The sequence below is a fragment of the Diplotaxodon limnothrissa genome, linkage group LG18 (assembly GCF_057381915.1).
Source record: "Diplotaxodon limnothrissa isolate DT_005_m linkage group LG18, D_limnothrissa_male_GT1.1, whole genome shotgun sequence".
Taxonomy (NCBI): Eukaryota; Metazoa; Chordata; class Actinopteri; order Cichliformes; family Cichlidae; genus Diplotaxodon; species Diplotaxodon limnothrissa.
Genome location: NC_140613.1, coordinates 1,394,412 through 1,415,016, shown reverse-complemented (window position 1 = coordinate 1,415,016; position 20,605 = coordinate 1,394,412). Strand labels below are relative to the sequence as shown.

The 20,605-nt window shown below is 41.3% G+C and overlaps 2 protein-coding genes across 2 annotated transcripts in view; one reads left to right on the top strand and one right to left on the bottom strand.

Annotated features, from left to right (window-relative positions):
* Positions 1–20,605, top strand: part of LOC146612739 (uncharacterized) — a 485,503-nt gene that overhangs the window by 186,376 nt on the left and 278,522 nt on the right. The window lies entirely within an intron of this gene.
* Positions 8,697–18,352, bottom strand: LOC146612743 (uncharacterized). The gene is made up of 4 exons (XM_085377404.1): positions 18,131–18,352; positions 17,345–17,713; positions 12,328–12,735; positions 8,697–9,627 (listed from the first exon to the last, which is right to left on the bottom strand). The coding sequence occupies exons 1-4, from the start codon at positions 18,300–18,302 to the stop codon at positions 8,744–8,746; spliced, it is 1,833 nt and encodes a 610-aa protein (XP_085233530.1). The 5' UTR covers positions 18,303–18,352; the 3' UTR covers positions 8,697–8,743.

Sequence of the window (20,605 nt, the reverse complement as noted above, 5' to 3'; positions counted from 1 at the left end):
GTGAAATATGTCTTTGTTGTTTTCAGGATCCTCTGAGGATTTACTGACACCATCTAAAGATGTAGTGACGAGTTTGGAAGGAGGCACTGTGACTCTCTCCTGCAACTATTCAGGCTCTGTCAGTTACTTCTTCTGGTACAAACAAAAGTCCAGTTTATCTCCACAGTTTCTCATCAATGAATATTCAGAGCAAAACGAAAAGCTGAAGTTTAGAAAAGATCAAGACAAAAGTGAGTTTCATCTGGAGATCTCCTCTGCTGCAGTGACAGACTCTGCTGTGTACTACTGTGCTCTGCAGCCCACAGTGACAGGAAACAGCAAAACTCTGTACAAAAACCTTTGGAGCAAAGGCAAGGCAAGTTTATTTGTATAGCACAATTCAACAACAAGGTGATTCAAAGTGCTTTACAGAGACATTAGAAACAAGAACAAATAAAAAGCATGATTTAAAATTGAATAAAACAAGCAAATAAACTAACTAACTAATTAACAAACAAACAAACAAACAAACAAACAAACAACAGTATATAAAATCAAAACAGATAAAATCAGAACAGTAGATAAAATCAGTAGTTAAATGTAAGTTTTGAAATTTAAGCTTAAAAGTGTGGATTTGGTGCTTTATTCAAATGCAGCTGAGAACAGGTGAGTCTTCAACCTGGATTTAAATAAACTGAGTGTTTCAGCTGATCTGAGGCTTTCTGGGAGTTTGTTCCAGATATAAGGAGCATAAAAGCTGAATGCAGCTTCTCCGTGTCTGGTTCTGACTCTGGGAACTGATAAAAGACCGGATCCAGATGACCTGAGGGATCTGGAAGGTTCATACTGGGTCAGGAGGTCATTGATGTATTTTGGTCCTAAACCATTCAGAGCTTTATAGGCCAGCATCAGAACTTTAACGTCTATCCTCTGACGGACAGGCAGCCAGTGTAAGGACCTCAGAGCTGGACTGATGTGGTCCACTTTTTTGGTCTTAGTGAGGACTCGAGCAGCAGAGTTCTGAATGAGCTGTAGTTGTCTGACTGATTTTTTAGGTAGACCTGTAAAGATGCTGTTACAGTAATCAAGCCTACTAAAGATGAATGCATGGACTAGTTTTTCCAGGTCCTGTTGAGACATCAGATCTTTTATCCTTGATATATTCTTGAGGTGATAGTAAGCTGACTTTGTTATTGTCTTAATGTGTTTTTCTAAGTTTAGGTCTGCATCCATCACTACACCCAAATTTCTCGCCTGGTTTGTGATTTTTAGATGTATAGATTGAAGTTCTCTGGTGACCTGTAATCGTTTTTCTTTGGCACCAAAGACTATTACCTCAGTTTTGTTTTTGTTTAGCTGGAGAAAATTGTGGCACAACCAGTCATTGATTTCCTCAATGCATTTACGAAGAGCCTGTACAGGGCCTCGGTCTCCTGGTGACATTGTGATATATATTTGTGTGTCATCTGCATAGCTGTGATAGTTTATTTTGTTGTTCTTTATAATCTGTGCCAGTGGGAGCATGTAGATGTTAAACAGAAGGGGTCTCAAGATGGAACCTTGGGGAACTCCACATGTGATACTTGTCTGCTCAGATGTGAAGTTACCTATTGATACAAAGTATTTCCTGTTTTCTACGTATGTTTTGAACCAGTTTAGTACAGTTCCTGAAAGACCTGTCCAGTTCTCCAGTCGTTTGAGTAATATGTTGTGGTCAACTGTATCAAATGCTGCACTGAGATCCAGCAAAACTAGGACTGACATTTTTCCACTGTCTGTATTCAGACATATGTCACTAAACACTTTTGTCAGAGCGGTTTCAGTGCTGTGGTTCTGTCTAAAACCTGACTGGAAGGCATCGTAGCAATTATTCTGTTTTAAGAAGTAACTGAGCTGTTGAGAAACTGCTTTTTCAATGATCTTACTTAAAAACGGGAGATTTGAGATCGGCCTGTAGTTGTTCATTTGTGTCTTGTCAAGATTGTCCTTTTTCAGTATAGGTTTGATTACAGCAGTTTTTAGTGGTTCTGGAAACACACCTGATAATAAAGAAAAGTTGACGATCTGTAACAGGTCTGACTCTAAAGTCTTTGAGACCTTTTTGAAAAAACTTGTTGGCAGGACATCTAAACAGCAGGAGGAGGAGTTCAGTTGACCTAAGATGTCCTCCAGGTCTTTGCTGTTAATAGGTTGAAACTGTTTCATGGTGTTTAAACAGTTTTTTGGTGGACACAGTACATATCCTGGATCTGCTGTTGATGTACCAACTGCTTGTCTAATCTTTTGGATTTTGTCTGTGAAGAATTTGGCAAAGTCATTGCAGGCCATGGTCGAATGAAGTTCAGCTGCCACTGACACAGGAGGGTTTGTTAGCCTGTCAACTGTGGAAAATAAGACCCGAGCATTATGGCTGTTTTTAGTGATGATGTCAGAGAAGTAGGACCTCCTTGCATTCCTCAGTTGTAAATTATAATTGTGAAGTTTCTCTTTATAGATGTCATAATGAACCTGGAGGTTTGTTTTTCTCCATCTGCGCTCAGCTTTCCTACACTCTCTTTTTTCATTTTTCACCAGTGTGGAGTTTCTCCATGGAGACTTTTTCCTTCCAGAGATAACCTTCACCTTAATGGGAGCAATAGTGTCCATTACATTTAACATGTTAGCATTGAAGCTATTGACGAGCTCATTGACTGACCCTCTGGGCAGGTCAGGTGTTAATGGGAAGACCTGGTTAAAAATTGCACTACTGTGTTCAGTTATACACCGTTTTGTGATCACTGCTGTTGATATATTTGTGTGGGCTGAGATTTTACTTTCAAAGAAAACACAGTAATGATCAGACAGGCCCACATCAGACACAGTAACCTTTGAAATGCTCAGGCCTTTGGAGATCAGTAGGTCAAGAGTGTGTCCTCTATTATGTGTGGCCTCTGTTACATGCTGAGTCAGCCCAAAGTTGCCCAGAGTGTTACTCAGGTCTTTAGTCCCTTTGTCCTGAGGGTTGTCCACATGAATGTTAAAATCCCCAACAATAATTACACAGTCAAAATCAACACAGATCACAGACAGCAGTTCACTGAGGTCATTAAAAAAGTCTGTGCAGTATTTGGGAGGCCTGTAAACATTAAGAAACACAACTTTGGATGGGGCCTTCAGCTGTAAAGCCACATATTCAAAAGACTGAAAACTTCCAGGAGATAGCTGCTTACATTGAAATGATTCATTAAATAAGACAGCAACCCCTCCTCCTCTCCTGCTCGCCCTGACCTCACTGATAAAACTGTAGTTAGGAGGGGTCGTCTCGATGAGAACAGCTCCACTGTTACTTTGGTCCAACCAAGTTTCAGTTAGAAACATAAAATCAAGGCTGTGCTCAGTGATTAAATCATTAATTAAAAATGTTTTCCCAGCTAAAGATCTAACGTTTAATAAAGCCAACTTAAGTGTTTTAGAGGTATTACTTGTCCCCTCGTGTTTGGGAGCAGTCTGTGGCACACAAGGTATGTTTACTATGTTTAAAGATCTTTTAGAGTGCACCTCTCTGTGTTTTGACCAGGCCACATGTCTTCTGTCACCTAAAAGTACAGAAATTTTAAAACCTTCTAGTAAACAGGGTCCCAGCTTCTCCTGGGAAAAGTCACCACTGCCATAATCCTCACAGCCCGGACCCTCCACACATCACGCATCAGACTGCGGAGACAGGGCATGAAGAGGAACTAAGGGGGGCGAGGCTGGGCAATGTGACTTCGATTGCTCTGTTGAGGGTGGGGCTCGATGGCGAACCTTTGGCCGCTCTGGTGGGGGGTTTATGGGGGACAAAAAGGGATTGGGACGGGGGGTAGATCTGAGCCCAGCATTGACCCGCTCCATCATCTCCTCAGTGAATTTCAGGTGTGGGGAGGAGGGAGAAAGGGAGGGGGAGGAGGGTGATGGCCTGTCAGGGGTTTGGGGGACTGGGGAAGGTCGTGGTCCCTTGTCCTGGTCGTTGGTGTTGTTGAGAGAGTTGGAGGCAAATAGGGACCCCTCTTCTTGCCTTAGATGTCTCTCCTTTCTGAGGCTCTTCCTCAGATGCCATGGATGTCTCTCCTTTCTGAGGCTCTTCCCGGGTGGGGGCAGATGGAGCTCCTCCTCAAGGTTTCTGCTGGGCTTTGTCTGTTCTTGGAGTTCTGTTTGTTCCTCTTTATGAGATAACTCCTCGTTTATCTCAGCCTTGGCACCAAGCACGGATGGATGACGTATGGAATAAAACAAGTTGGAGGTGAACAGTTTCACCCCTGACTTGTTAAAATTAAATCCATTTGCTTTGAACAGATGCCTGCGTTCCCAAAAAATATTAAAGTTGTCGATAAAGTGCACTGAGTGGTCAGCACATGCTGATATAAGCCATTTATTCAGTGTAAACAACCTGCTGAATCTCTCGTCTCCTCCTCTGACCGGCGGTACAGGCCCACTGATGAATACAGCTGCATTCAGAGAGTTTACAGTGTTTAATAATCCAGTAAAGTCCCGTTTCAGAACCTCCGACTGTTGTTTGGACACATCGTTTGACCCTGTATGCAGAACAATGTTTGTCACAGTTGGATATTCATCTGCAATTTGAAGAATTCTCTCCTTCAGGTTGTTGACCATATCGTTAGGAAAGCAGAGGACTTTAGTGTTCTTACCGCACATCCTTTGTACATCCTTTACAGCAGAGTCACCCACAATCAGAGTTTCAGGCCTAGCCTTTAGCTTTCCCTGTGGCCTTTCACTTTTCAACAGATTTTCAGACCTTACTTCGCTGCTTTTAGATGGATGGTTGTCCGATATAGATCCAGGGTCCTTTGATAGTGGAGCAAATCTGTTCCGCAGTTTCACATTCAGTTGTTTTGGAGGTTTGTTGTTAACCTTCCTATTCACGGTTGTCCAGTCCTGTTTCCTCCCGTATACAGGGGTAGAAGAGCTTCTCTGTCTCGTAGGAAGTGAAGGCCAGTCGGTTTCAGAGATTTCAGCTCGCTGTGCCCTGCCTGTGATACGTCCTCCCCCTTCCAGGAGACATGATTTATGTCTTGGTTTTGCACCAAGACAGTCTAAGGGGGGATTATCACTTGAGGATTTATAATAATGCACAGAGTCTACTTTCTTGGTCATGTTATCTGTGCTCCTTAGCTGTGTACTAGCTTGCTCATCGCCATTGTTTTGAATCAAAGGCAAGGTTGTTTCATTTCCACACAGTCCATTTACCTCCACGTTTACTTCTAAGCGATGAAAGACAACAGAATACTCCACAACATCCACTAGAGGGAGCCACACACTGTTAAACCTCTGATTCTTGTGTCATTGGACTGATGACAAAGACAACAGAGAAATGAAGCAGTAAAGATCAGAGACAGAGACAGAGCTGCTGTGGAAGCACAAAACTGTTTGATTGGCTGAGCTATTAAACTGGCCCCGCCCACTGAAGTTGAGCTCATCCAATGACATTATTTGTTGGTCATTGTGCTGCAGTGGAAGAACATTGTTCATGTGCTGTCTGTCTGGCTTTAATAACTCCAAAGACATGTTGCTGCACCTCTTTTTGCTTCTATCTCACATTATAGGTGAGTTTAAGAACAGGGATTAAAGTTTAGTTGAAGCTGCTGCATTAAGCAGATATACAGACTGCATTTCACTACTTTTCTTCTTTCTTTTTCCAGGACTAACAGCTGGAGACTCACTCACTCCTCAACAACCTGAAGTCACTGAAACAGAAGGAGAATCTGTCAAACTCACATGTAGCTATGAGACAAGTTATACACATCCAGAGCTTCACTGGTACAGACATCATTCTGACCTTCAGGCTCCTCAGTTTATACTCTGGAAAGGAGCCAAAGACTACAGTGGTCGTCAATATATTCCCAATAATCGATATGGATCCCAAACATCACCAACAACAACTAATCTGACCATAGCAGCCCTAACCCTGGCAGACACAGCTCTCTACTACTGTGCTCTACAAACACAGTGATACAAAGTGTAGAAGAGGCTGTACAAAAACCTGAACACAGATATCTGACTACTCTTCAAAGAGGAGGGAAGTGGTATTCAAAGCACAGCTTCATATCAGATGGATTCTGCTAATTCCTGTTTTATCAGAGTCACTGTGGTTACAGCTGCTAATGAAACACTGTGGGAGGATTCACATGAGCAGCAAATCCACATCAACCACAAACCAACTGCAGGAACGTTCAAGCACAAAGAAATAAAAAAGCAAATTCACACAGCTGAAATTCAAAACCCACTGACTTTAAATACATATTTATGCATTTAATACTAAAATGTGAATTTATGTTCTTAGTACTAAGTTATGTGCAATTTAGATGGAACTGTTTAGAAACTTCAACTAAGGATCTGACTTAGCCACAAAATCTGTATTTCTACATGACTTAGGAGAGACTACTGACATTTTAAAGAAACCACTGATACAATAAGCAGGGGAGATTTATTTTAACCAGTGGTTTTCTGTTTTATTGCAGCAGTTATAAATGCATTCAGAAAAAAAAAAGTCAACTATTCTAATCTGTCCTTGGTTCTCTTTCCCTGTACTTGTAACCACCTTGGATCTTGAAACATGGCTGGATAATAGATGAGCTTAAAACAGTTATTCTCAAAGTATGTGGCGTGCGCCACTGGTGGGGTTCTGACAGGTGGGGCACCAGTTACCTGGCAGAAAAACAAATAAATAACTAACGTTCAACATTAGTTGCGCATGTTAAGCATCTGCTGAAAAGCTGCGGCCACGTGTGTAAGTTGACAGTTTCAATAAAGGAGTGTACTAAAAAGTGCGATCATGTGGTCGGGTCTGTTGTGCATCTTTTACAGTGGTGCCGAAACCCAGGACTGGGGCACGAGACCCAACCACATTTTATTTTATAAGACTGAACTTTCTTTCCCATGTCTGGCCACGTTCACGTTCTGTTTAACTTGTTGCTTTTTTGAAGAAGTGTAGCAAACTAATGAAGCAGTCCAGTGACAAAAGTTACAAATAGTTTGAAGTGAAAGTTGTTTGTTTGAAACAAAAATTGTTGAAGGATTTATTGGGAATGAGTTGAATGAGGCAGCTGTTGTCAGCTGTGATTGGTCCCCATGAAGGAGAAAAAGCATCTTTACTTCAGGCTGTGGCCTTATTTGTGCTTCTTGGCTAAGTGACCAGAGGCCTCCAAACATCTAGGTGGGTCCAGGAACAGGCTGAGGGAGTACGAACGACCAAAAACAGCCCGTGAGGATTTTTAATCAGCATCTGCTTTTTGAAAATCTTTGACACAGACAAGCGAAGAAACTGCACTCCTGTGCCGCGGTGTAAAAAAAGCAACCCAAAATCTCCCGAGTGCATGGTGGCCCTTTACCCATCTTTGGATTCTAAAGTCATGTCTAGATTTTAACAAAACCCCAATGCACAGCATCAGTATTAAAATGATGCAAAAAAAATATCAAAATAAAGAAAATTAAAGAAACTATAAACAAACAGTTGCCTCTGCAGGTATGGGTGCAAGTCTTTACTGCAAAGGGGATTCTGACCATCTGTAGCACAAAAAAGATAAAACAAAAAAATAAATAAATGTTTTTCATGCCTTTCTTCATCAGTATTGTTTTCTTCAGAAACCTCTCCAGAGTAGAGGAACATTTGAATTGGATGCAATGATCAGCTTCTCACAGTGAGCGAGCTTCACCACAGTAAACCACGAGGGCACCAGGTTGTAACAATAGGCATGTAACAAAATGACGGAGGTAAAGGGGAAAACTGTTTCTCTAACACAATCTGGATTTTACATCACTCAGGAAAGACTACTGAAAGAAACTACTGAATGAAATAAAGTAAGGACAGATGGGCTTTAATATAATCATAGATTGAATTTATTTAATGCAGGCAGAAGGCTAACAGCAATAATATATAAAAATCTATTCAACAGTTATAAAGGATACAATTTAAGTAAACTGTTATCTTCACTTATCCCTGTTCCAGCTTATTCTACTCTGCTTAAAACCCTCTTTGACCTTTTAAAGCGATGCTGAATGAAAGTTGAGCTCAAACCAGCCTTCCTCAGCTCTGGCAGGTCCCCATGACGCAGGAAAAACATCTTTGCCTCACACTGTGCTCTCAAGCAGAGAAACATATGTGCAGCTATAGGAACGAGGTCTTTGCTGCAGGCTGGAGGAGTCCAAGGGAAACAAATGTTCTACTTTATCACTGTCAAAATATTCTTTCATTAGTTACTGCTATGCAGATAAAACACAACAAAACAAAGACCCTCCCCAATGCTGGTACAGTTATAACCTGATGATAACAACGCATAACAACGTCTACATTCTTACAAAACTGAAAAGTAAAAAACAAACAAAAACAAAACAAAGTCAATGAACTAAATAACCAAAAATGATATGAACCAAATAAACTGAATAGCTACAAAATGTAAAAAACAAAATTAAAAAAAACCTTCAACATTTTCTATTTATTAAAAAACAAATAGCTCAAATGCACTTTTACATCACAAGACACCAACTCCAAATCAGCAAAAGCTATCAGCTATCAACGAATAGACAGCAAATATAAAACTTGATATTCAAATTGAGTTTCAACCACCCGGTAGATAAATATTCTCTTAACAGCTCTCCTGTGAACCTGTATAAATCCTTAGATCTTCTGTTACGCTAGGTCTCTCAGATGTCAGTCTCTCTAAATTCTTCAAGACTACGACTTCTTCTGTATGGGAACATTTTCCCACATGTTTTGCAATGATACGGTTTCTCACTTGTGTGCTTTTTTCATGTGTACCGATAAACAACTACTACTTATAAATTTTTTCCTGCATCGTTTACAACGATACGGTCTCTCACCTGTGTGCAGTCTCATGTGTATGGTCAAACTAGCCCTCTGTGTTAAACTTTTCCCACAGGTTTTACAAGAATACAGCTTCTCACCTGTATGGGCAGTCATATGTCTTTTAAGTGAATATGAAAAATAAAAACTTTTTCCACAAGTTTCACAAGAATACGGCTTCTCACCTGTGTGCATTCTTATGTGTTCAGATAAACTTCTTCTACGAATGAACATCTTCCTGCATATTTTACAATGATACGGCTTCTCACCTGTGTGTGCTTTCTTGTGCCTATTTAAATTACCCCCGTTTCTGAAACTTTTCCCACATGTTTTACAAGAATATGGTTTCTCACCTGTGTGGACATTCTTATGGTCTTTAAGTGATGATGACAAATGAAAACTTTTCCCACACGTTTCACAAGAATACGGCTTCTCACCTGTGTGCGTTCTCATGTGTACAGTCAGATTACCCTTCACTGTGAAACTTTTCTCACATGTTTCACAAGAATACGGCTTATTACCTGTGTGGATTGTCAGATGTCGATTCATTTTGTACATTTCATTAAAGGATTTTCCACAAAAATCACACGTTAAATACTTTTTACCTGTGTCAGAGTTACACCGACTCTCTGAGTTACTATTTGTCCCTGAATCTAAATTCCAGCTTCCTTCATGATTTTGGCTCTCATTCATAGGACAGCTGTGATAAAGAAGCTGGTCAGTGTTTGCTTCTGGGTCATTGTGGTCTCCTTCCTCAGCAGCAGTCACCATAAAGGTATCAGTCTCCTCCTTCAGTCCAAGCTGCTCTCCCTCTGTGATGTGATAATAGAAAAACATGCCTGAGAAAATACATTGTCAAAATAACACTTTTACAGAGACTATAAGTGTCATCCACAAAGGCTGCTACTCCAGATATAAGCTCATCAACAGAGGAACATCAGCAGACGTGCAGCAGTAAAGGAAGAGAGAGGTTAAACGGCAAGGTAGAAAAGCTGCAGGCAGTGAACATATACTGAATGAATAAATGATCAGTATGACCTGGATCACCTGCTGAGAAAGAAAAAAGAAAACAAGCAGAAGAGAACAAGAGTAATAGAATAAACAACATCACAATGATATATGGGAATATGACAGTAAATACTAAATATTAAACATTATTGTGCAGCACATAAGATCAACAGAACACAGTGTGCTTTGAGGTAGGAGCCAAAAAGGGTGTAGTTTGTGGGTGTGATCACCCGTGTGTACACCTGTGAGCATGGACGCGCTTGTTTTTTTAAAAGGTTCCTTCATGTAATGATCTGCTAGAGGGTGTGGGGGGGCCACAGCCCCGTCCTCCAGGGCATGAAGCAGGTATGGAGGAGATCAAAACTGTTTTTTTCTTTCACAGCAGGTGATCCAGGTGATTGATATATGCATTTTTTATTTCTTTTTTTTTTTCTGCTCATTCTGTTGGTTTTTGTTTTTTGCCCTTCTCCCCCGTCCCTCTTCTCAGCTGTTTCTCTTTCCCTCTTTCTTTCTCCCCTTCTTTCCTCCAGTCAAGTCTGTCCCGTATTCAGTAAGTGAAAATAAAATAAACAATAAAAGGTGAATCAAACGGACCATTACGGCAAGGCTGGGATGGTCAATTTGGTAAAGTAAATCCGTTGGGCATCTTTCTTTGCCTTTAGACAACAATTCTGATGCAAAAGAGCCAAACGGGACAGGAAAAAAAAAAAAAAAAAAAAAAAAAAAAAAAGATCAGTATGACACGACAAACCAACTTTCTAACAGTAACAACAACATTAACAAAGATTACCTTCTGATGCATCATCTGACTGTTTGTGATCATACTCAGACTGAAAATGAAGCCATTTCCAGGCTCAAGGTGATATTGTACGGTGGATTAAATCTGCATGTACTTTTCCGCATTTATAATTCCTTCAGTTTTAACCCTTGTATGGTGTTCGGGTCTGTGAGACCCGTGTTCAGTTTTTTTCAAAAGAAAAATTAAACAATTAATTATTTTTTCACGTGTAAATGTGTTGTGTCTTTCCACTCACTCCACTTGATTATAACTGATTTATTTATAACATTTTATATAAAAGAAAAACGAGAAGCACATTAATTCATAAATGTGATCTAACAAAGGTAAAGGGAAAAAATTAACCATGTTTGCTGTTCATATGTCTTGTAATTGGGATGAAGTAAACATCTGTTGAGTAATTTAACATAAAATTGTTTGATAGTGTTAACCCTTTACAGCCGATCGGAGCGGGCACGCTCCATTTTGCGTAACTATTTTTAAATCCCGGTAGCACTGCAACCACGTAAGCTAGCGCAATAATTTTTTTTGCATATGAAACCAGAGGAGTTGTACTTACATCTTATGCCATCAGCTTGTCCTCGGTCACAGTTTCCTTCCACATATAGCTTTGCAAAAACTGCATAAAAATCACTTGCAGCAACAAAAACATGATATTCCAGAAACACGCTTCGCCGATCCGATCAGCTGTTTGTAACACTTCCTACGTCCATCAGCGCGAACTATCACATGACCGCATGACCTGCCCGAAACCGGAAGTGACGTCATTTTGCGGAAATGTAGTTTTTTTTACGATCGGGGCCTTATGAGCCTATACTGGTGTTTTAAAAAGTTATGTTTGAGTTTATGACTTTCTGTGTCGTTTCTGGGATGCTTAGGACTCATATTGCACTGCTGGAAATAGTTTATTTTGATGCATATGCTGTTTTTTTGCAAATTTGCACTATAATATTTATTTTCGTTTTTCCTGCAGTATATAAAAATTGGTGTATTTCAAAAATAAAACTATGAAGACACTCAAAATAAATTTCCTGTGGTGGGAAACTAGTTTGTGCAACTTTTTTGTATTTACAGTTTTGAGGGATGAGCCTCTTAAATTTCTCTAACTAGAAATATATGTTAAAAAAACAAAAACGATTTTCTATTTTTTTGTAGTTTATTGCACTTTTTTGCAATTTATGTAATTACTATGCACCTAATGCAGACATATTATTAAAGTTTGGGCTATAATGGTTGTATTGATGTATAGCAACTTGAAATGCTCCCAAAAATGGCTACACAGCATGTAAAAATATAATATAAGCTCTGGCGGACTTGGTTCTATGGTAGGTCTTAAAGGGTTAATTTGGAAAGCCAAAACTCTAGCGGGTCCACCAGACCCATGAACACTGGCTGAGTAACAAAAATACGAACACCACACAAGGGTTAATATGAGCTCCAACACTGGCTGAAATGCAGCGCAAACCATGACAGCACCTCCACCGTGTTCAACAGAAGGCTGCAGACGCCGACTGTTAGACCTCTCTCCTGACCTCCTTCAAACATGTTGATCATGATTCAGATTCATAACTTACACAGTGCAGTCTGTTTGCTCTTTGTTAGCTCACATCTCCAAAAAGCCCTCACAATCAGAAACGTCCCGCAGAGCTGTGATCAGGATGCTTCATGAGTCCCATTCATGTGTGACTTCATTCAGACTTTTACATACCTGTAATGTGAAGCTGTATTTCGGGTTTCCAGCTGACATCCATGAGTCTGTGCTGATGGTCGTTCTCTTCCTCGTACTGGATAGAATTATTAATAACTTCAAATATTTCTTTAGATTTGGACTGAAGAAACGCAAAAATATCAGAGCTGTGAGAGGGGAGCTGGTCAGTGTTTGCTTCTGGTTCACTGTGCTCTCCTTCCTCAGCAGCAGTCACCATGAAGGTATCCGTCTCCTCCTTCAGTCCCAGCTGCTCTCCCTCCTGACTGCTGCACAGTTCCTCCTGTTCCTCTTTAATCTGTGGAGGTTCTGGTTCCTCCTGCTCCACACTGGAGCTCCTCTCCTGGTTCCAGAGCTGCTGCTCAGGGAGAACCTCCTCCTCCTCCTTACAGACGTGCTGCTGTGGGTCGTCTGGAGGGAAAAAAAGGACACAAGAAGAAGAAAAGTGATGATGTTAGACGTTGGACTCATTTTTTAAAATCAGCTTCGCTCCTCAGAATCTCAAGAGGTTGTGAGCAGAGCCGATTATACCCAGAGTTACATAAAAGTAATGGCTGACTTTTGTATTTGTGCATTCACGACTGCTGAATTATTGCAGATGAGGCGGGTCCATAGTGGAAGTTAATGTCAGCTGCTCTGGAACATGAAAGCTCGTCCCCTGAGCAGTAAAAGCAGCTTAAAAACTATCAGCAGCTCCATTCAGAAAAGCTGCTGTTAACCAAAGTGCTTCTGCAGGTTTTCATGTGATCAGCGAGCTGATAGGGCTTTGGGAAGAAGTCAATTTTATTAAATTTTATTTATATAGCGCCAAATCACAACAAAAGTCGCCTCAAGGCGCTTCATAGATACAGAGAAAAACCCAACAATCATATGACCCCCTATGAGCAAGCACTTTGGCGACAGTGGGAAGGAAAAACTCCCTTTTAACAGGGAGAAACCTCCGGCAGAACCAGGCTCAGGGAGGGGCGGGGCCATCTGCTGTGATTGGTTGGGGTGAGAGAAGGAAGACGGGATAAAGACCTGCTGTGGAAGAGAGACAGAGGTTAATAACAGATATGATTCAATGCAGAGAGGTCTGTTAACACATAGTGAGTGAGAAAGGTGACTGGAAAGGAAAAACTCAATGCATCATGGGAATCCCCCAGCAGCCTACATCTATTGCAGCATAACTAAGGGAGGATTCAGGGTCACCTGGTCCAGCCCTAACTATATGCTTTAGCAAAAAGGAAAGTTTGAAGCCTAATCTTAAAAGTAGAGATAGTGTCTGTCTCCTGAATCCAAACTGGAAGCTGGTTCCACAGAAGAGGGGAAGAAGTCAGTTGGCAGACATTTTTAACCAAATCATCATTTCCTGTAGATACACTGACGCCGACGATTCAATTCAATTTATGTAGCGCCAAATCACAACAAAAGTTGCCTCAAGGCGCTTTATATTGTACAGTACATCCTATAATAACAGATACAGAGAAAAACCCAACAATCATATGACCCCCTATGAGCAGCACTTTGGCGACAGTGATCTGGCAGAAACTGTTGATCGTTTCGTTTTCATTTGCTGAATTCTTTAACGCCTTAGAAGGACCCCCGGCTATTATGACAAGTTACTCTAAATATGTTACAAATTATCTTCACTACATAAAAACATAGTTGAGAATAACTACAATTTTTGTTTTTCCATTAAATCTTTGTTGTTTAAAACTATTTTTGGAGCCGTGGGAGCGGCCATGTTTTTTCGTACACAATGCATTCTGGGACGATGACACGTATTGGTTGTCGGCGAGGGTGTTAATTAACTTGCCTACTAGTGACCTGGTTACGACTTGGTAAACCAGTACTATGCCGGTCATGGAGGCTAACGAGGGCTGCCCAAAGAACATCTGTATTAAGACATACGGCTTCAAAGTTTTGGTGCACTGTGTTGCATGGAGAATCTGTAAGAACAACAATATCGTAATTTCACTATATAATAAAAATTAAAATGTGTTAATGGTTTGATCATGCAGTTATGCGATACCATGGATAGCTGCTGCCATAAAATTGAGCTCTTTATGCTCTCAGTCACCGTTGCCATTGGCAAGCAGCAGCCGCATAGACTATGGTTGACTATTTTCATCCTCTCTCGGTTTGCACTGGTTCATACTGGAAAGGTTGAACAGAACCCATTTTCAGTGCGCTGCTAACTGTGAACTCAATGCTGTGCAACCGTATGACATCATTACCCAGAGTGCATTGAGAAGTTAATAACAATGGTAGCCTACTGGTAAAATCGGATTTATATAAAATGTGCTTAAAAGGAAAACATTTGGTGTATTTTAATACTAGGGCTGCCACGATTAGTCATTTAGTTATGATTACGTCAACTATCAAAATTGTCGACGACTGATTTAATAGTCGACGCGTCGTTTGAAGCTTTGCAAGATCCCAAAAGACGCAGGAATAAGTAGCAGGATTTAAGAGTGTAATATCGGACTGAAACAGAAGATGGCAGCACTGCATGTACAAGGATGCCAGCTGCTGTTAATCCACGAAGAAGAAGAAGAAGCAGTGTCCGGTATTGTAGCTGTGTCCAAATTGAGGAACCACATCCTCCTGTGCCCGCATTTGTAGGCCAATTACGTTACAGCTACACAACGAAGACTGTCCAAATTTAAAGACTCCGACAAACGCGGCCGACAAATGCGTCCTTCATTTCCCCAGATTTGAAGGATGGGTTGGGTGTATCCCTCGTGGCCCAACCTGCCCCAGAATTCATAGCGCGGCCCAGCTCAGTTTCCAACAATGGCGGCAGCTAGTTAGTTTTAATGTTACTCTTATTATTCTTTCTGGGTCACAAAATAAACGTTTAACATATTTTCAGGCGAGAATGTAGCTGTGTAAACCTCAAATATCTGCTCAGTTTATCAGGACACCACATATTTTCAAAAGCGCTCCGACGTTTTCGGAGACGTCTGTTACCCACTAATCGCAAAAATAATCGGTGACTAGTCGACTATGAAAATAATCATTTGTGGCAGCCCTAAAGGGCACTCAAATGATTGAAGCTGGAAGCCAACGAGTCTCTGGCTGAATATCTGGAACAAGCAGCCAAACTCTGAAAACATCACACAAGTGTGCGGCCTGATACGAGTGAGGCAACCTTACTCTTGTGGAGAAATCAGTGCCAAGATCTGTACAAGACTCGCTGGATGGGGTGGTCGACTTGAGTGCTATGACAGACTCGTTATGGAGAGAGCACTTGCAACATCATGTCAGGAGACATGGAGAGAAACCAGAGCAAAAGATTAAACAATTAACCAAAAGGTTGCTTAAACATTAGATGGAAGAAAGGGACTCAGAGTTTAACATGAACAAAACAAAAGCTAAACAAATGGTGGCTGTATCAGCTGACTTAAAAACAGAGATACAACAATCTGTGGCTGCTGCATTGGCTACACGAGCACAGCCTGAGCGTGAACCAAAGCTACAGCAACAGCAGCCAGGTCCACGATTTGTCCCAATATGGAATGCTGGCAGAGGTGTCGGTTGGTGGCTTTTGGCATGAGAGATTTCCAACACAAACCATGGAGTAGTGGCATTTTTGAGCTCAAGTGCATTCATTTAGACACCAGCCAGGAAGACAAAGATCTCCAGCACGCTTACACAGCTGCATATCACCTATGGCACACATTCAACATGGCTGAAGGAATGGCAATAATCGACAATCAACCACATGACTGTGCAAAGACAGCAGTTAAGGATATCAGATCTTGCCACTGTGTCCTGGGTCTGCCTTTGCCTGGAATTGGGCACGCCACCCTTTTTCAGCTGAGAGTCATGGCTCTGGACTTTGAGATGCTAAATTCTCATTTCCGCTGTTTCACACTCTGCACCAGGTGACTTACAGCTGCAAAGTGCATCAAGTCACCACCAAAAGAAACAAGTCGTCTGTTGAACACAGTTAAGATTCTGGGACCACCAAACCTGAGACTCTCTGCCACTTTGCTGTATCAAGAAGTCCTGATGATATAAAAGTAGAATGTAGAGTAGAACTGGTGATGAAGGGCAGCACTGCTGGAACCCATCATCCACCAGGAATGAGTCCAACTTATTGTTGCCAACATGGACCAAGTTCAGGGCAGCTGTACAGGGACTAACTGCCCTTTGACAACGGCAAAATAGCCAATAGTTCCAAAGCACCGTTCACAGGACACCCCAAGGACTGCAGTCGAATACCTTCTCCAAGTCCACAAAGCCCTGTAGACTGTTGGGCAAACTCCCACACACTCTCGAACAGCCTCAAGAGGATAAAGAGCCAGCGTTCGATGACCAGGATGAAAACTGCACTGTACATCCTCCATCTGATGTTTGACTAATGGATGGATTCTCCTCTCCAGTACTCCAGCGTACACCTTCCCAGGTAGGCTTAGCAGTGTGATCCCCCATACAGCTGGAGCACACCCTCCCTTCTTAAAAGACAGTACCACCAGTCCAGTCTGATAATCCAGTGGTCACACCCTGAGTTCTTTTCTGGATAGAAAATAGTAAAAATAAGCCCAAGATTCTCATTTTAATCAGCAAAGGAGCTGGTCAGATGAAATGAAACACATTTTATTCCAATTATAATTGGATGAAGGGTTTAAGAGTTTCAGCTCCTTAACATGTGCCACCCTCTTTTTAAAGGGACCAAAAGTAATTGGACAGTTGACTCAAATACCATTTCATGGGCAATTCTTTTGTCATGATCAATTAAGCAGATAAAATGCCTGGAGTTGATCTGAGTTGTGGTCCCTTCATTTGGAAGATTTTGCTGTGAACATACAACATGCGGTCAAAGGAGCTCTCCATGCAGGTGAAACACGCCTGCAAGCTGCAAAACAGAAAAAAACCCCACCTGAGTGGCAGAAATGGGGATCAAACCAACCTTCTAGTTGGTAGGTGACCTGCTCTACAAACTGAGCTACAGACATTTGACTGTTTCTTTATGGATCAATGACCTGCTCCTCTGATCCTCCTGATAGGATCCTCCCTGAGACCGACTCACCTATTCTGTAGAGCTTTATTTCTGGTTTCCAGTTGACAGCCAACTGCCTTTGTTGATGGTTGATCTCTTCTTTGTACTGGAAAAAAATTCTAATGTCTTCCGTGTCTGTTGGTTTGGTACAAAAAAAGTTATCAGAGCTGAGAGATGGAAGCTGTTCACGGTCTGCTTCTGGTTCACTGTGCTCTCCTTCCTCAGCAACAGTCACCATGAAGGTATCCGTCTCCTCTTTCAGTCCCAGCTGCTCCCCCTCCTGACTGCTGCACAGTTCCTCCTGTTCCTCTTTAATCTGTGGAGGTTCTGGTTCCTCCTGGTCACAGAGCTGCAGCTCAGGGAGAACCTTCTCCTCACAGACAGGCTGCAGTGGGACATCTGGAGGGATGAAAATAATAAAACAGATGCGATGATTAAAAAAATGTACAAATCAGTAAATATCCTCTGCAACCATAAGCTTGTATGAGTAAAAAAAATTGAAAAGGGGAATAAAGTCAACTACATGAAGATACTGTCACCTCTACATGTAACACATGTGCAGCCTCACACACGATCCATGCTCAGATTTCTCTTAGCTTGGTCTTATATATAAATCTGATTCCTTAGTTAAAAAACCATCAAGAGGAAAAAGTTCAGACTTCAAAGCTTTAAATGGTTTCAGCGCCTGCTGTTTGAATGCAGCGCAGCGCAGTCCTGTCCTCTGTTTGCTCTTTGTTAGCTCACATCAAAAAGTCCTCACAATCAGAAACGTCCCGCAGAGCTGTGATCAGGATGCTCCCTCAGAGGGACACTCACCTGTCCTGTGCAGCTTGATTTGGGGTTTCCAGGTGATATCCAGCAGTCTGCGCTGACGGTCGATCTCTTCCTCGTACTGGACGATCGTTTTTTCAAACTCCAAGAATATTTGTTCAGCAGCAGCAGTTAGTCGCTCGTTGATGAACTCTCTCAGATACTGAACTGAAGGCATCGTTGCTGCCGCAGCTCACACACTCAGCTCACACAACAACACTCGGCTCGGTCACACAGGAGGAAAGCTAACGGCGTTAGCGCCTTTCCTTTGTTTACTTCCGCCTGGTGTCACGTGATAAAGCTCCGACAGAGCGAGACTGTTAAGGCACCTCCCCCTCTCTCTCTCTTATTAATGAATGTAAAGTATTACAGAGAGCTCGGTGAGTCTGTGCAAAGCCGCTAACACCACAGTGATGTGCTGACTCTTTCGGTCCCACACTCCCGGCTCTGTTCACACACGCGCCTTTCCTTTCTTTATTTCCGCTTGGTGTCACACGGTTGTTGTTCCGGCAGAGGGCATTTACCTTTAACTGTTCCGCTGTCGAAGATTTCTCTCTGTTTCAAATCAGTTTCTAGCTGAAAACAATTTTTTTTCTACATCCACGAAAAACAAGAAAATAACAAATATTATAAATTAAATTTGAAGTTTTCTGTTTTGAAATTATCTGAATGATTTTCTTAGGTTGAACTTTAACATGATTCCTATCTTGAATCCACTGCCTCCTTAAACTGACACCGCAGAATAATATGACATTTTTAAATCTTATTTTTAAAAAAGGAGTTACTGTTTGGATTTGGTGAATTTAGAACAAACAAACTGCTCCTCGGGTGTTGTCCCCGGCAGGTGCAGTTTCTGACCTCGCTGGAAGCTCAGGTGAGCCCGTCCAGCTGTTCTCCTCGTGTTCTGGAGGCTCAGGAGAGCTAGCTCAGCTACCTGCTAATCCACCACTACAACAAACACAGTTTGATTACATAGGAACTCACAAAGCATTTCCAGAATAAATTATGTGTTAATTATTATTACGATTTGGCCATGAATTATTTTTTTATTATATTCAGATCTTAAATATTTGGCCTTTTGTCTAATAAATCAGAAGTTCTGGTGCTCATACTTTTATATAGATGAGATGATGTGTTCTTTTCAATTTTAGTTTTGCTTTTAATTCCCTGTTCGACTTATGCCATGTGTATTTTTCTCTAATCATAACCATAAGAGGCTCAAGGTTCAAGGTTCTTTATTTGTCACATGCATATACAAGTATAACACACAGTGAAATGTAACCTGACACGCTCCTCGACGTGTGCAAAAATGGAGGGGGGGGGGGGGTAGAGGAAGAACATTATATATATAGTATATACATTAGGTGAATGTGCAGTAGTAGCAGTAACCAGGTGAATTCTGTGAGAGATTCTGTTTTGGTAAAATTCTGTTCATGTCAAACTTAAACCTCATATAATTCTTAAATTTTAAGTATTAATCAGCTCAGTGATGGAGAACATTTGGCTCGTTGTCCTTGCACATAGTGCAAAGTGCTCCATCCTCCCTCCTCACAGTGATTCAAATGCTGCTAACAGTCTGTGAACCAGGAGGAAGAGGAAGTGAGAGAAGTGAGACTCAAAGAGGAGACAGAGGGCGACATCATCCAGTAGGCGGGGCTCTCCTTCTGCACTGTGTTCAACCATTGTGTCAATAATAAGTGCTGCTGTGAAGAGAACAATTCTCAGACTGAATGTTGAACATCAGCTAGTTTTATTGCAAATGGTAAACTATTCAAAATATGAGGACATTTGAAAGAAAACGAGGACTCACCAAGTAATGTTTTGGATTTTGGTAGTTTGCAGGCTCCCTGAGCTGACTTTTAGAATCATATTGGTCACTAACTCTGGGACAAGGCCAGTGATGCATTTGAAAGCCAGTTTTAAAAAAGAGAGAAATCTGTCTTGGCATCTAAAAAAACCATCTTTAGAACAACACAGAGCAAATAAACTCATTTCCATTGTTAATTCAGTAACTTGGCAAAAAACAAAGGAAATATTCAGTTCAGGGACTTTAAATATCATGAATGTTTTTAACTGACTTCCTTTTTTCTTTTATTTTTCTTTTTTTATGTTTTCTGTTCATATAAAGTATCTGTCTATATATCATCATTTAGTGAAAATAGATCATTTAAGATTCATCACATAAGTCATCATTTCACTGGAAACTTTGGAAGCCTTGACATGACTGGAAAGACTGAAGCAGTTCAAATACGATTTTGTCATTGGACTGATGACAAAGACAACATGAAGCAGTAAAGATCAGAGACAGAGACAGAGCTGCTGTGGAAGCACAAAACGATTTGATTGGCTCAGCTATTACACTGGCCCCGCCCACTAAAGTTGAGCTCATCCAATGACATTATTTGTTGGTCATTGTGCTGCAGTGGAAGAACATTGTTCATGTGCTGTCTGTCTGGCTTTAATAACTCCAAAGACATGTTG